This window comes from Colossoma macropomum, unplaced genomic scaffold (genome assembly GCF_904425465.1).
Source record: "Colossoma macropomum unplaced genomic scaffold, Colossoma_macropomum, whole genome shotgun sequence".
Classification (NCBI taxonomy): domain Eukaryota; kingdom Metazoa; phylum Chordata; class Actinopteri; order Characiformes; family Serrasalmidae; genus Colossoma; species Colossoma macropomum.
In genome coordinates, this window is record NW_023494807.1 from 8,109,509 (window position 1) to 8,123,013 (window position 13,505).

The 13,505-nt window shown below is 40.3% G+C and overlaps 1 protein-coding gene across 6 annotated transcripts in view; it reads left to right on the forward strand.

Moving 5' to 3' along the window:
* The first annotated feature begins 3,247 nt into the window (after positions 1 to 3,247).
* The window catches only part of stx1a (syntaxin 1A (brain)), a 164,280-nt gene continuing 154,022 nt past the window's right edge, over positions 3,248 to 13,505 (forward strand). For 4 of the 6 annotated variants that reach the window (XR_005005918.1, XM_036556088.1, XM_036556084.1 and 1 more), the window contains exon 1: positions 3,248 to 3,455. Coding sequence is in view for 5 of the 6 variants with exons in the window: in XM_036556088.1 (XP_036411981.1) it covers positions 3,426 to 3,455 (30 nt within the window). In the remaining variant the exon portion in view is untranslated. The remainder of the gene's footprint in view (positions 3,456 to 13,505) is intronic. The other 2 variants (XM_036556087.1, XM_036556086.1) reach the window with 1 other exon arrangement.

The following is a 13,505-nucleotide window of genomic DNA, read 5'->3' on the forward strand; positions in this document are numbered from 1 at the left end:
TGGATATAAAATAAAATGCCTAAGCTCTAAAGTGAGGGGTGTGAGCAACAGCAACAGCAGTCCTGGTGCTGTCACCAACAGAACTGAATCAAATAAAACAAAAGCAAAAGAATCAGCAAAGGAAATGTTGTGAATGACAAAAATGGAGCGGAAGAAAGTTTACATTTCTTTCTTCAGCGCGTTCCCGCTGATGTCCACCAGAGGGCGCCGCCCTCCAAGCAGGCCGAGAATCATGAGCTCGGACTGGGCGTTATCGCTCCGCTGTGCCGGCTGATATTCTCGGTGTTGCTCGGTCGTTTGGAATTTTTTTAAACCTTTACGAACTGTTTTATCCTGTGTTCACACGAGCCTCTGCTTTACGAGTTTGTCCGCTCGGTTCATCATGACCAACTCTGAGCCGTTTAACGATAACGATGCATGACTCGTGAATGAATCTTTCATTTGAACCGTTCTTTTCTGTAAATCGTGCTGAACCGATTCACCGAGTCCGTTTGAATCGAACACAGGAATTGATCACATACCCCAAAAGATTCGAATCACGCCTCACAATCTAACTTCATAAAGTCAAAACATGAAATACCACATTGTAACATTATATACTATATAATATTAGACTCCAGTGTTGATTAATCAACGCCCCCCAACTCACACAATATCAGCTATCTGTGTTACAGTTCATATTAATGTAGATTTGTTGTTGTTATTCAGTCAATAAGCCTTTATTTAAACTCAGAGCACTTTGAGGGTGACACTCATTCACCATGTAGCCGAGCATTACACAAAAAGGAGGGATTGAAAAGAATAAATATCCATTTGTGATAGGAAAAGTATAGCAAAGGAAACAAAATATTACTAAGAAATGATCAAAACAGTACATAAAAGTAAAAATTAGGAAACATTAAGACAAATCAGGAAATCTAGTTAAAACTATTGAGCAGATTAGTATTAAAAAAATTAAATTGAGTAATAAAAGTAAGAACTGCTGAGCAGTGTATGAACAAAAAGATGAAGTGGAGTAAGCAACACTAAAACAATGATAGTAATGACAAAATAACTAAAATAACATTTAAAACGTAGTAGTAGTTGTAGTGGTGGCATTACTATTATTATAATATTATAATTATTAATATTATTAGTATTATTATTATTGACTGGTGACCTTTCCAGGGAGTGTTCTGCCTTCCACCCAATGACCGCTGGGATAGGCTCCAGCAACCCCGCGACCCAGAAGGACAAGTGGCGTAGATATGTGTGTGTGTGTGTGTGTGTGTGTGTGTGTGTGGTGTTATAATTATAATTATTATTATTATTATTATTATTATTGTTATATTTGCATATCATAATAGGCCTACATGACCCAAGACATTAGACATGCGTAGTAAACAAAATGTTGACAACACATTTCAGTTTTCTATCATTCTTAAATATTTCAGATACTTAATGACAGAAACAGCTTTTTTATGCATAGACATTTATGAGACTTCAGTTTAATGCTTAGACATTTAAAATAATAAACAAAACAAGCAAAGACAGAGACAGAACAGCTTCATCCACGAACAACACAGAGAACGTTAGCTGTGTCTAACCTCAAAGGCAAACAGAGACGTCTTAAGCCTTTTTTAAGCATCTCATTAGACTCAGCGAGTCTAATGTCTAAGGGCAGAGTATTAGGAGCTCAGGAGCATATAATACTGAACAAGCACAGTCTCCCTCCCGTTTTCGCTTTGTCCTAGAGCAGAAGGTGGCAACACAAATGTTAAGAAGAGTCATTTTGTCCTTTCAACAAAAGTCAGACCACCTTGGGAGCCACAAAATTGTATGTCCATTTCACCGTCTTGGCTGTAAATATGCCTCAGTATGAGTTAATGTACTAGTATAGGATAAAAAGATAATATAAACAAAAACACAGACTCACTTTGCTCTGCTTTAATCTTTAGCACAGCTATAGCCACTTTTCTCGCATCTCCAGCAGGAAACTTTTCCGCAAAAGTAGAACAGTTTCTTGTAAAATGTCTCTCAACGTTTTTCTCTCAACTTTTTATGAGGCTGAAGTCGCTTCTCATTCGCCAGCTTCTTGTTCTAATTTTCCCGTTCAACCTTAAATGGTGCCTGAGACGCCAGAATGTTACTGCGGCACCATTTAAGGTGGTCTGAGAGAATTCAAACAAGAAGCTGGCGAATGAGAGACTTCAGCCTCGCAACTTTTTGATGTTTGAAAGTTTCTCAATGCAGATTAAACGTATCAGGAAACCAGCTGGAGTGATTATACATGCAAATAAGTTCATTCATGTCCAAATGACTGATGTTCGTCCTAAATCTCTCTCTTTGTCGTTTCGTTAGCTAGGCAAGATTGTTGTCTCTGTTGCTATGGTGACCAGCAGTCTGCGCGCTGATCTTCAGGATTGAAGGGTGAATTAGCAGTTCTACATTAACTCCAGCGTTTAAGACCATTTATTGTTAAACTGTGTTGAACGATCAGCAGAGCTTTATTTTACTGTAAAGGAGGATTATATTATTTTTACCTACAGATGCTGTGGAGCCGCAAGAGGGCAGTAAAAGAGCCGCATGTTGCTGACCCCTGTCCCCTAGGAACCACTAAAAGCCCTTGACTAGAGTCCTAGCTTTAAAATAAATACAGCAAATTCAACTAGAAAACCCTGAGACGTGGTTTATTTACCATATTTTGCTGTGTGTAAATGATTTACCAAAAAAAAATCAGATTTAAAATCATTTTTATCTGCAATCAATAATCACGGTACGTTTTCTCTGAATTGAGCATCATTGCATATCGACTGGATGCGAATCAAACACACGAATCATCATTTAATCTTTATTTACTAACTCAGCTGAAAAAAAAATCATAGAAACCATCGAAAGTGTCTGTTGGTTCCTGGCGGTGTCCAATAGTCACTGATATTCTGTGTTGTCCTGATGGGTTGATATCTCAGTGTGAAGGACTCTAATGGTTCAACAGATGTTTCGATTCCAGATGCATTTGAAGGTTTCCTAATAAGTGCCTTTCAGGAAACTAGTGGTCTCCAATGGTAGCTATTAAGCCAATTCCCTTTAGAAAGCAGAACCATCAGGGGACGCGAACAATTAAAGCTGCCATTGAGTCAATGAATCGGAAGACTCGATTCACCGAGTCGCCGTTCGAAAGAATCGGTTCTGTGAACTGAATCGAACTCCTTATCACTATCAAACGCGTCATACATCCATTGTGTGTGGACGGACCCACCTTCTCCCCCCCACCTTCACAAAAACTCGAGCTGGAGGAAAGGAGGGAGGGGGAGACGGAGAGAAAAAAAGCTCTTCTAGAGAGGGATGCGCGCTCGCGCCTCTGTGGGCTTTTCTGAGTGGACTGACTCGCAGGAGCTTGTAGTTTTTTGGGGGGGTTTGCGAAAGGGGGCTTTGTAGTTTGAAACATGAAGGACCGCACACAAGAGCTGAGGCATGTAAGTAACCCGCTACCTGCTCTGCTTCATCAAAGCTACTTCGACTGTTTGTTTGTTTGTTTGTTTGTTCTCGAGTTGCGCGGCGGCTGAAGCGATCAGAGACCATCAGAAACAACTGTTGATGCTGTTGGAGGCGCGAGGCTGAAGTGAGCGGCTGTATTCGGCAGCTTCTTATTCCAACTGTCCGTTCCACCTTAAATGGCGCTGCTGTTAGATTCTGGCGCCAGAGTGTACCTGCTGCAGTATTTAAGGTGGAACGAACAATTCGAACTTCAGCCTCGTGCTGCAACCTGTTTCTCTCCGCGCGTGAAGCGCACCGATGTATGAGTTCACGTGAGCGCACCAGTGCATGCGTTTGGACTGAACTGCTGCTCTCTTCTCTCACTTTCCCCCTTTTTTGCCCAGACAGGGTCAATTAGCCTTCTGACATCCGTTGAAGAGGAGAGTATAAGAGAGAGAGATAGAGGGAGAGAGAAAGAGAGGGAGAGGAAAGAGAGGGATGGGTTATAAAGAGAGGGCGAGAAAGAGAGAGAGAGAGAAAGAGATGGGTTGTAAAGAGAGACAGAGAGAGAAAGAGAGAGATGGGTTATAAAGAGAGGGTGAGAGAGAGAGAGAGAGAAAGAGAGATGGGTTATAAAGAGAGGGCAAAAGAGAGAGAGAGAAAGAGATTGGTTGTAAAGAGAGAGGGAGATAGAAAGATGGGTTATAAAGAGAGGGCGAGAGAGAAAGAGATGGGTTGTAAAGAGAGAGAGGGAGATAGAAAGAGAGGGATGGGTTATAAAGAGAGGGAGAGAGAAAAGCTGGGTCGTAAAGAGAGAAAGAGAAAGAAAAAGAAAGATGTGTCGTCAAGAGAGAGAGAAATAGATGGTTGTATAGAGGAAGAGTGAGATGGGTTGTAAAAAAAGAGGGAAAGAGAACGAGAAAAAGATGGGTTGTAAAGAGAGAGAGAGAGAAAGAGATGGAGAGATGTGTTGTAAAAGCGAGAGAGAAAAAGAGAAAGTGAGATAGAGGGAAATATGTGTTGTAAAGAGAGAGAGAGAAAGAGTGAGTCGTAAAGAGAGGGAGAAAGAAGGATGGTTGTGAAGAGAGAGAGAGAAAGAGAGGGTCATACAGAGGGAGAGAGAGAAAGATGGGTTGTAAAGAGGGAGACAAAGAGATGGGTTATAAAAAAGGAAGAGAGAGAAATAGATGAGTTGTAAAGAGGGAGAGAGATAGAAAGAGGTGGGTTGTAAAAAGGGAGAGAGATAGAAAGAGGTGGGTTGTAAAGAGGGAGAGAGAGAGGAAGAGAGATGGGTTGTAAAGAGGGAGAGAGAGGAAGAGAGATGGATTGTAAAGAGGGAGAAAGAGAAAGAGGGATTGTGAAGACAGAGAGAGAAAGAAAGAGATGGGTTGTAAAGAGAGGAAGATAGAGAAAGAGATGGATTGTAAAGAGAGGGAGAGAGAGAAAGGGATTGTGAAGACAGAGAAAGAGAGATGGGGTTTAAAAAGAGGGAGAGAGAGGAAGAATGAGATGGGTTGTGGAGAAAGAGCGAGAGAGAGAGAGATGGGTTGTAAAGAGAGTGGGAGGGAGAGAGAGAGAGATATGGAGAGATGTGTTGTAAAGAGAGAGAGATGGAGAGGTGTTGTAGAGAAAGAGAGAGAGAGACAGAGAAAGAGACAGAGAGAGGGAGATGTGTTGTACACGCCCGTTTTCAGGCCCTCTGGTCAGTCTCTGGTCTCTGTAAACCTGACCTGCTGAAACTCAGGCGCCCTGAGAGGCTCAGCTCACACCGTTAGACACGTTTGAGGAGAAAAGCCTGAGTTCTAATCTGAGCTCAGCGCTGAGGAGATGATCTAAAATCGGAAAGCAGCTCTATGTTGTTCTGTGCTTACAGCTAATAAGCTGCTCATGATGCCGCAGGGGCTGCAGGGGTTGGGAGCCCACCAGCCCTGAGTAACTCTGTGTGCATTTTTCATGTAGTGTGTGTATATATATATATATGTGTGTGTATATATATATATATATATATATATATATATATATATATATATATATACCTTGTATATGGTTATACAGAACCTTTTTAAAAAGGTTCTGTATAACCATATACAACACATTCTCCATCAGTCTGAAAAAACATTTCACCATCCACACACACACACATCATCTAAACCGCTTATCCTTCTGGGTTGCGGTGGGGTGCTGGAGCCTATCCTAGCTGTCATTGGGCGGAAGGCAGGATACACCCTGGACAGGTCGCCAGTCCATCTCAGGGCCATTTCACCATCCAAAGAACCATTTAAGCATGCAGATGATTCTTTGAACGTTCATGGTTCTAAATAGACTTCTGTCTTTACTAAAGAACCTTTGAAGAACCATCCTTTTCCAGAGCGCTGTAGCTTTTTAAAAAGACTTTTGTTTTATTTTCTTAAAATAGCTCTAAAGGGAGCTGTACATGTATATTTCTACCAGTGAACCAAATAGGACGTCACTATTTTATGGAGTCTGAAATGATTGTGGATATGATCCTTATCATCTACCAATTAGAGGTGGGCGATATGGAACGAATATGGATTTTCACGATACACAATATGTCACAATATTTATTTTTTTCAGACATCTGATACGTTTGAACAGATAAAAAAAAACAGTAGTGCTACCTTTTCCAAAATACTGTCAAGAACTGTTAATACAGTAATTTTTATTAAATATTTGGCAAACTGTCTTGCACTAAATCCAGTTCAATGGGACCAATTTTGCTCTCTTTATAATGAAACATGCACTTGTTTTTTTAAGTTTAAAGAACCTAAAGGTTCCATTTATGTATTTATATTTGTTTTCACTTATGATTTTTCTCATTCTTATTAAAAGCCTTAATAATAGTGAGAGCTAATGAGTAATACTAGTAGTAAGAAATAATATTAATAGTAAATAATAGTTATTGTTATTATTATTAGCATCCTCACTCATTTAAATTTTGTGTTTTGTTTTATAATTATGCATTATTAATAGTAAGCGGCAGTAACTATAATAATCAGTAATAGTGCTAATAAAAGCAGGAATTGCACATTGTTGTTATTATAATTGTTATTATTACAACAAATAGCAAGTTAATAATTAAAACATTGTTAATAGTACAAGTAATTAATATTAACAGTGAATGGCAACTATTTTTACTATCAACACTTGTACACATTTTTTTCCCTATTTTTGTTTTATTATTAAGTATATTTATGATTTTATTTATTCATTTATTAAAATGGATGGTAATAGTAGGAGCTAATAGTTATAATAACAATAGTACTAGTAATTAATTTTAACGGTAAAAAATAGCCACTATTTACTGACATATTTTACATATTTTTATTATTGAACATTTACTACATTATAACATGTTTATTTATTTATTTATTTATTCATTGTTTAGTTAGTTGAGAAGTAAATCTAATTCAAGATTTATGGGATTGTTGTTCCACTGTGCTGAAGGTAATGCTAAGGATGTAATGATGAGCATGGACACAGACCCTTTCATTAGAAGTGTACAGAAGTGACCACACCTGAGTGGATTGGGCTCTGGAAGGTGCAGCGTGTTTAAATGAATGAGCATCCTGTCCAGAACCCGGACCACCGCTGTTAATCAGGCTAAACATCCTGAACTCTACACATGCGAACGTTTGAGCCATCTGCTCAGAATAAAACCAGACCGCAGCATTTTTATGGATCTGCCATCAAGTTTGATTCTGTTCCATTAGGATCTCTGCACCCTCAGACTGGAGGGAGCCTTTAATTGTCTCTCCAAGCTAAAATTAGGCCTGCTGGAATTCTGGTCAGATAAAAGAAGTGACTGGACTTAGTGCTGGGCAGCACTGATAAAATCCCTGTCGTGATATTACATTATCACAGTTTTCACTGATGAGGTTTACATGACTCAGAGTTAATGAGTCTGTGCTTCCTAATGCTTTACAACCTGACATAAACTCTTAAAAAGGAGGGTTCTATAAGGGTTCTTTAGTAAAGGGAATGGTTCTGTTTAGAACTATGAGTCCTGCATAGAACCTTTTCATGCTTAAGTGGTTCTTTGCATGGTAAAATGGCTCTCCAGATTGATGGAGAATGTGTTGTATATGCTTCTGTATAGCACCAAAATTGTTTTGGATCCTGCTATTGTTACGATGTCAAGCTTATATACAATAGAAGAACCCCTTTTGGTGCTATATAGAACCTTTTTCACATTCTCCATCAATCTGAAAAAAATTTCACCATCCAAAGAACCATTTAAGCGTGAAGATGATTCTTTGAATGTTCATGGTTCTAAATAGACCATTGTCTTTACTAAAGAACCTTTGAAGAACCATCCTTTTCCAGAGCGCTGTAGCTTTTTAAAAAGACTGTTTTGTTTTATTTTCTTAAAATAGCTCTATAGGGAGCCGTACATGTGTATTTCTACCAGTGAACCAAATAGGACGTCACTATTTTATGGAATGTGAAATGATTGTGGATATGATCCTTATCATCTACCAATTAGAGGTGGGCGATATGGAAAGAATATGGAATCGTGATACTTCGAGAGATTTTCACGATACACAGTATGTCACGATATTTATTTTTTTCAGACATCTGATACATTTAGATAAAAAAGAACCAGTAGTGCTACCTTTTCAAAAATACTATCAAGAACTGTTAATACAGTGATTTTTATTAAATATTTGGCAAACTGTGTTGCACTAAATCCAGTTAAATGGGACCGATTTTCCTCTCTTTATAATGAAACATGCAGTTGTTTTTTTTTTAAGTTTAAAGAACCTAAAGGTTCCATTTAGGAAAGTTTACTTTTAAGAGAATACTGGAATAGATAATAATGGTTGTGTTTACATGCACTTATTAATCTGCTAACTGCAGAAAATCAGTTTTTGTCAGTAATCTGATTAACGCGTTTACATGCACTTGAGTAATCAGATAATGTAAAACTCCGGGTCTACATGAGTCGGACAGTAATCAGATGTCTGGTTTGCAACCAGCCAGTAAACTCACAGAAGAAGACGTGACGTAAACGTAATGTAAAACTCAAACCTCATGCTGCCGCTTTTTTTTTAAAACATCACGTCACTTTACCTGAAAATATGAACATACATCATCTAGAAGACGAAGAATATTTAAATCCTTGTTTTCGTCAAGCATGTAGTTGGTCTCAGCTTCGCTCCAAAAGTGTTTTGCCGCGTCTCGCGGCAACCCTGCTCGCTTATTTCCGGTACTGCTGTCTGTTTTCGCGCATGCGCAGACTTAGAAATCCGAAAGAAATCAGAGTAAGAGTTTACATGCACTAAGAAATCTGATTAATGAGCTAAAATCCAGCTCTCTTTATCGGATTTCTCAATCGGGTTTCTAGACCTTTCTCCGAACTAAGCAATCAGAGTGTGCTGTTTACATGACCATCTGAATAATCAGATAACTGCAGAAATCCGATTACAGTCAGGTGCCGGTGTTTTTTCTGAACAGGTTCCACTTCTGATGATGTAGATTTCCGTTTTAGCCAGCGGTCCATGTTTGTCTGTAAATGTTAGCGAGAGGTGCTGCAGCAGCAGAGGGCGCTCATAGGCTCGTAGATAGAGGGAGGGAGAGCGCGCCAAGTGTGCTGTCCAGAGCGGAAGTCCCGCACTGAAATTCAGGCCCATCATATCTTCATCAGTATAATGTTGATCTTGAAATCATTTGAGACCTAAACACCAAGACGGACCATCTTTTTTCAGCCTGTATGTGTGACGTTAATGCATAAAAACCCCCAATGCATCCCGACCCCCACTTCTGATTCCTGACTGTTAATGGTCATTGCATGCTCACCATATACCAACCTATACTAACCTATACTAACTGTTTTTATTCTCCTCAGTAATGCTACTTTTTTAACTTTAATAAAAAAAAACATAGTGCAGCTTTAATGATCTTTATTTTTAAGAGAGCACCAGTACAAGAGAGCCCGGTACTAATCCAAGAACAAAGTAAATGTTTTTGTGTTCCCTGTAAGATCAGTTTGAAAAATCATTGACCGGCCTGGCTTCTGCTGGACTGAGCAAACAGCGGACATGAGTGGAGTTTTGTCTGGGCGATAAGGAGGCAAAAACAGGCCTGCCTGCGGCCTTTGGAAAGCCAAACTGCGCACTGCGGGCTTCGTGCCACGTATTGATTTTGTTGAAACGAAAGGGTGACTGATTTTTCTTGCGGCCGCTGTTCGTTTTCATGCTCGCCGGTCTATCGACTGCTTAGGGCAGAGCCTATTAGCTCAGTTTCTCACCCAGACCTGGACCGGAGGGCACTGTGACTATGTGCAGGGTGCCTATGTGTGTGGGTGGGTGGGTGACTAGTCGGGGGGGAGCACAAGGTGCATAGAAGTGTCGGCAGTAGAATCAGTGTGACTTTCCCATCCTTCCTGTTATAGATTGTGTGTGACGAATGAACTGAATGACTTCAGGCCACACATGACAGAGGATACTGTTGTTGTGGGAGTGTAAGCTCTAAATAAGCACTTGAAGGGAATAGGATGGGGTGATTTGACTGGTGCTTTTCTGAGTGAATTGCCCCCGGGGGGAAAATTGACTTGTACTCTCGCTCAAGCCAGATTCTCCCCTGCTTGTAATCTGTCACACACACAGCGGCACATGGAGAGCGAGTCGGCGTCCACTGAGAGCTATCAGCACAACGCACTACTACATGTGTGCTTTTAATCTCAAAACACAGCTGCATTTAGCGATGGAATCTTTTCATTTTTTTTTTTCATTACAGTAGAAACTGCAGAAAATATTCAAGGATAAATTCTGAGTAAAATGCTTTATATCTCTCAGCAACAATATTTAGCATAATTTTGATAAATGATGTTGTGTTTGTTAGAATATGCTTTTCTGAGATTATTGTGGATATGCATCAAAACGTAGCCTTTAGCACGAGAATGACAAAAAATAAAACCTCTTCCATCCTGTGAAGTGAATTAAAGGAAAATAAGAGGAAATATAAGAAAACTAGCTACACTCATCACAGAACACGTTCAGCTTTCATACTAACACCAGTCACTTGACTCTGCGCTCTCAGACGTCCTTTAAACAGGCAGCATTTTAGCATCAGTGCTGTGCGTAATGTTTGGCTTGCTAACTAAGCTATCGTTACCGAACAGATTTGATAAAACTATTGATAATATGAATAATCACATCAAAAAGTACATGTGAAAACTATTTGTAATCCTTGGTGAGGAAGCAAGAGTTAATATTAATACATTTAACGTGTGTGTGTGTGTGTGTATGTGTGTGTGTGTGTGTGTGTGTGTGTGTAAGAGAGAGAGAGTGAGGATGAGGGTGGAGGGAGGGAGAGAGGGAGGGAGGGATGCTAATATTTGTTTTAGGTGCATGTGTAAGCTCTCTTCCAAATATAGCCCTGGCTATGAAACCTACTCAGTGAGTGTGTGGAACATCTGTCTGTGGGCACTGCTGATTATATTTATTCATTAGCTCCTGGTTTCTAGCTGTCAGCTGGTATCTACGCCGACACCAGACTGGCCCCTCAGGCCATGCTGGAGAAGAGCCTCCTGACTGGAGCTGTGAATCTTCCAAACTCCTCACTGGGGGCTCGTCCAGATAAATGCAGTGGCACTTTAAACTTTAGCTTCAGAAAACAAATGGAGCCAGTAGGTTTAAGGAAAGTAAAGATAGGCGGAGCTTATAGATGGAGCTCTTCTTTTCTCTTCTCACCTCACTTCTTCTCTTCTCATCTCATCTCACCTCTTCTTATCTCACCTCGCTTCTTCTCACCTCTTCTCACTTCACCTTTTCTGACCTCACCTCTTTTCTTCTTACCTCTTGTCACATCTTCTGACCTCACCTTTTCTTATCTCACCACCTCTCTTCTCACCTCACCTGTTCTCACCACCTCTCTTCACTTCTCACTTCACCTGTTCTCTTCTCACCTCACCTTTTTTTGACCTCACCTCTTTTCTTCTCACCACTTCTCATCTCACCTCTTCTCCCTTCGTCTTTTATGATCTCACCTCACCTATTCTCACCTCACGTCTTCTCACCTCACATCTTCTCACTTCACCTCTTCTCTCCTCTTCTCTTCTCTTCTCTTCTCTTCTCTTCCCTTCTGCCTCTATTGCCACTCATTACCACTTCTAATCTCTTTTCTTCTCATTTAATTTCTTCTCTTCTCTTCTCTGCTCGTCAAAATATTGCAGTACTTCATTTTTGACAAAATCTGGTGATTTTTTTATTTATTGTTTTCTTTTGGCTTTTCTGTGGATTGATTCTGCTGACTGTCAGATTCAGACTCATTCCAGAACACCTGCTTTTCATGATCTAGTCAAATCCTAAAGAATAAAATTATGTCCCGCCCACAATTATTTCCCGCCTGAGTAGCCTGTTTCAGTAGGAAATATGTCACAATTTCCGATTCACATGGACTTTAAGCTTTATCTAAATGAAAGCAAATAGATTTAATTGTTTACTATGTGGCTATGTGTACTAAGTGGCCCCTTCTCTTCGGCCTGATGATTTATTTTGGGTATTTGGCTATTTTTTATAGCAATACTAATGCATGAACTGAATGTAGCTACATTGCTCTATTCAGTTCAGGCATTAGTCCTAAACCTCAAATGTGTTGCTGTGGTTTCTACATGAATTATCATCTTCTCTGTCTATGATGGCGCCTCGAAGGGGGGCCACAGCTGAATCCTGCTCACTTGAGGACTTCATGCTGACTTTAGTCAAAGCTCAGCTCTTGCTGACGGGAGTGAATGAGTGCGTTTCATTCCATCATACCACACCCCACACACTACTGCACGCACTGCACTAACGAAGCAGAAAATAAGTGTGACCGCTCGACTTCTTTTCCTTTTTTTCGGCAGACGCTCGTCTGTGTTTGATATTAGAGCTACTGTCGCTACGTCTGCAGACACCTGCAGCTGGCTGGCTCTCAGCACCCGAGCGGTTCTTTGTCAGGTCGTGAACGGACTGAAGCAAGGACACACATCCACGCTAATTAGCTGACTCACCTAGTGATATCGTCCATATGCTTTTGTTTTCTTCAGTGCGAAAGAGCAGCATTGTGATGAAACAAGGTGGCATATTAAATCTTACCAAATAGAAGTTTAATTCTGGCTTTAAAGTAGTATGTAATGTTACTTGTCGTTTTATATTGTACTATGTAGTGCAGCGTTGTATCCATTAGCCTCATTGGTTTAATAGAATTTACAACATTCGCTGAAATTTATCACTTAAACTTCTTTAACAGCTTTTTTTAGAATCTGTGCTAGTTAGTAATCCCCCCCACCCCAACTTTAGTCATGTCCAGGTTTACCCTCTAACTAGGTCTCCCTCTATCACACGATCCTACCAAGCTGGGAGGGTGGAGGCCAGCGCATGCTTCCTCCAAAACGTGAAGCTCCACCGAATCTTTTCAAACTGCTGCTAATGTAAGACCATTGCAGCTCAACACGCTTGGAGGAGAATGCTAACTGTTTCTGTTACATCAGCTGACAGAGTGATGGGGTGATTGGACCATCTTTTCAGCCAGAGAGAGCAAGAGGTCAGTTACCATCTCCTGGCCACAGACAACTGTGGCATCAGTAGGGGTCAAACTCGCAGTCTCCCATTGATGGGACCAGCCTTAAGATGATTACCCTTGGATGACACTTAACCTTGGAGACAATCCCGCTCCTCGCTCAAAGTGTTCTGTAATCACTCTGCTCCAACTCCCCTCAGGGTTTTCAGTTTCCTTCACACATCAGAGAAAGCCTGCTGCATGCCCGCTCCACATGAATGTCTTGAATGTATGGACATTATACCATGTTTTTCATTTCATGAATTATAGAATTTATGGCTGTTATTAAATGAGAAATATCTTAAACATTCTGTGCTACACAGGCTTTTTCAGTAGGTGTCGACTTGAATCGACAACTCAATCACGAGCTAGAAAACTGAGTAAACAAATGCACATGCAGTCATTCACGCAGCAAAACCTGGACGACACAAGACCAACTCTGTGTAATGTTGGTAAAACTGTTGCGACAAGTGAGAATTTCCAGTATGTAG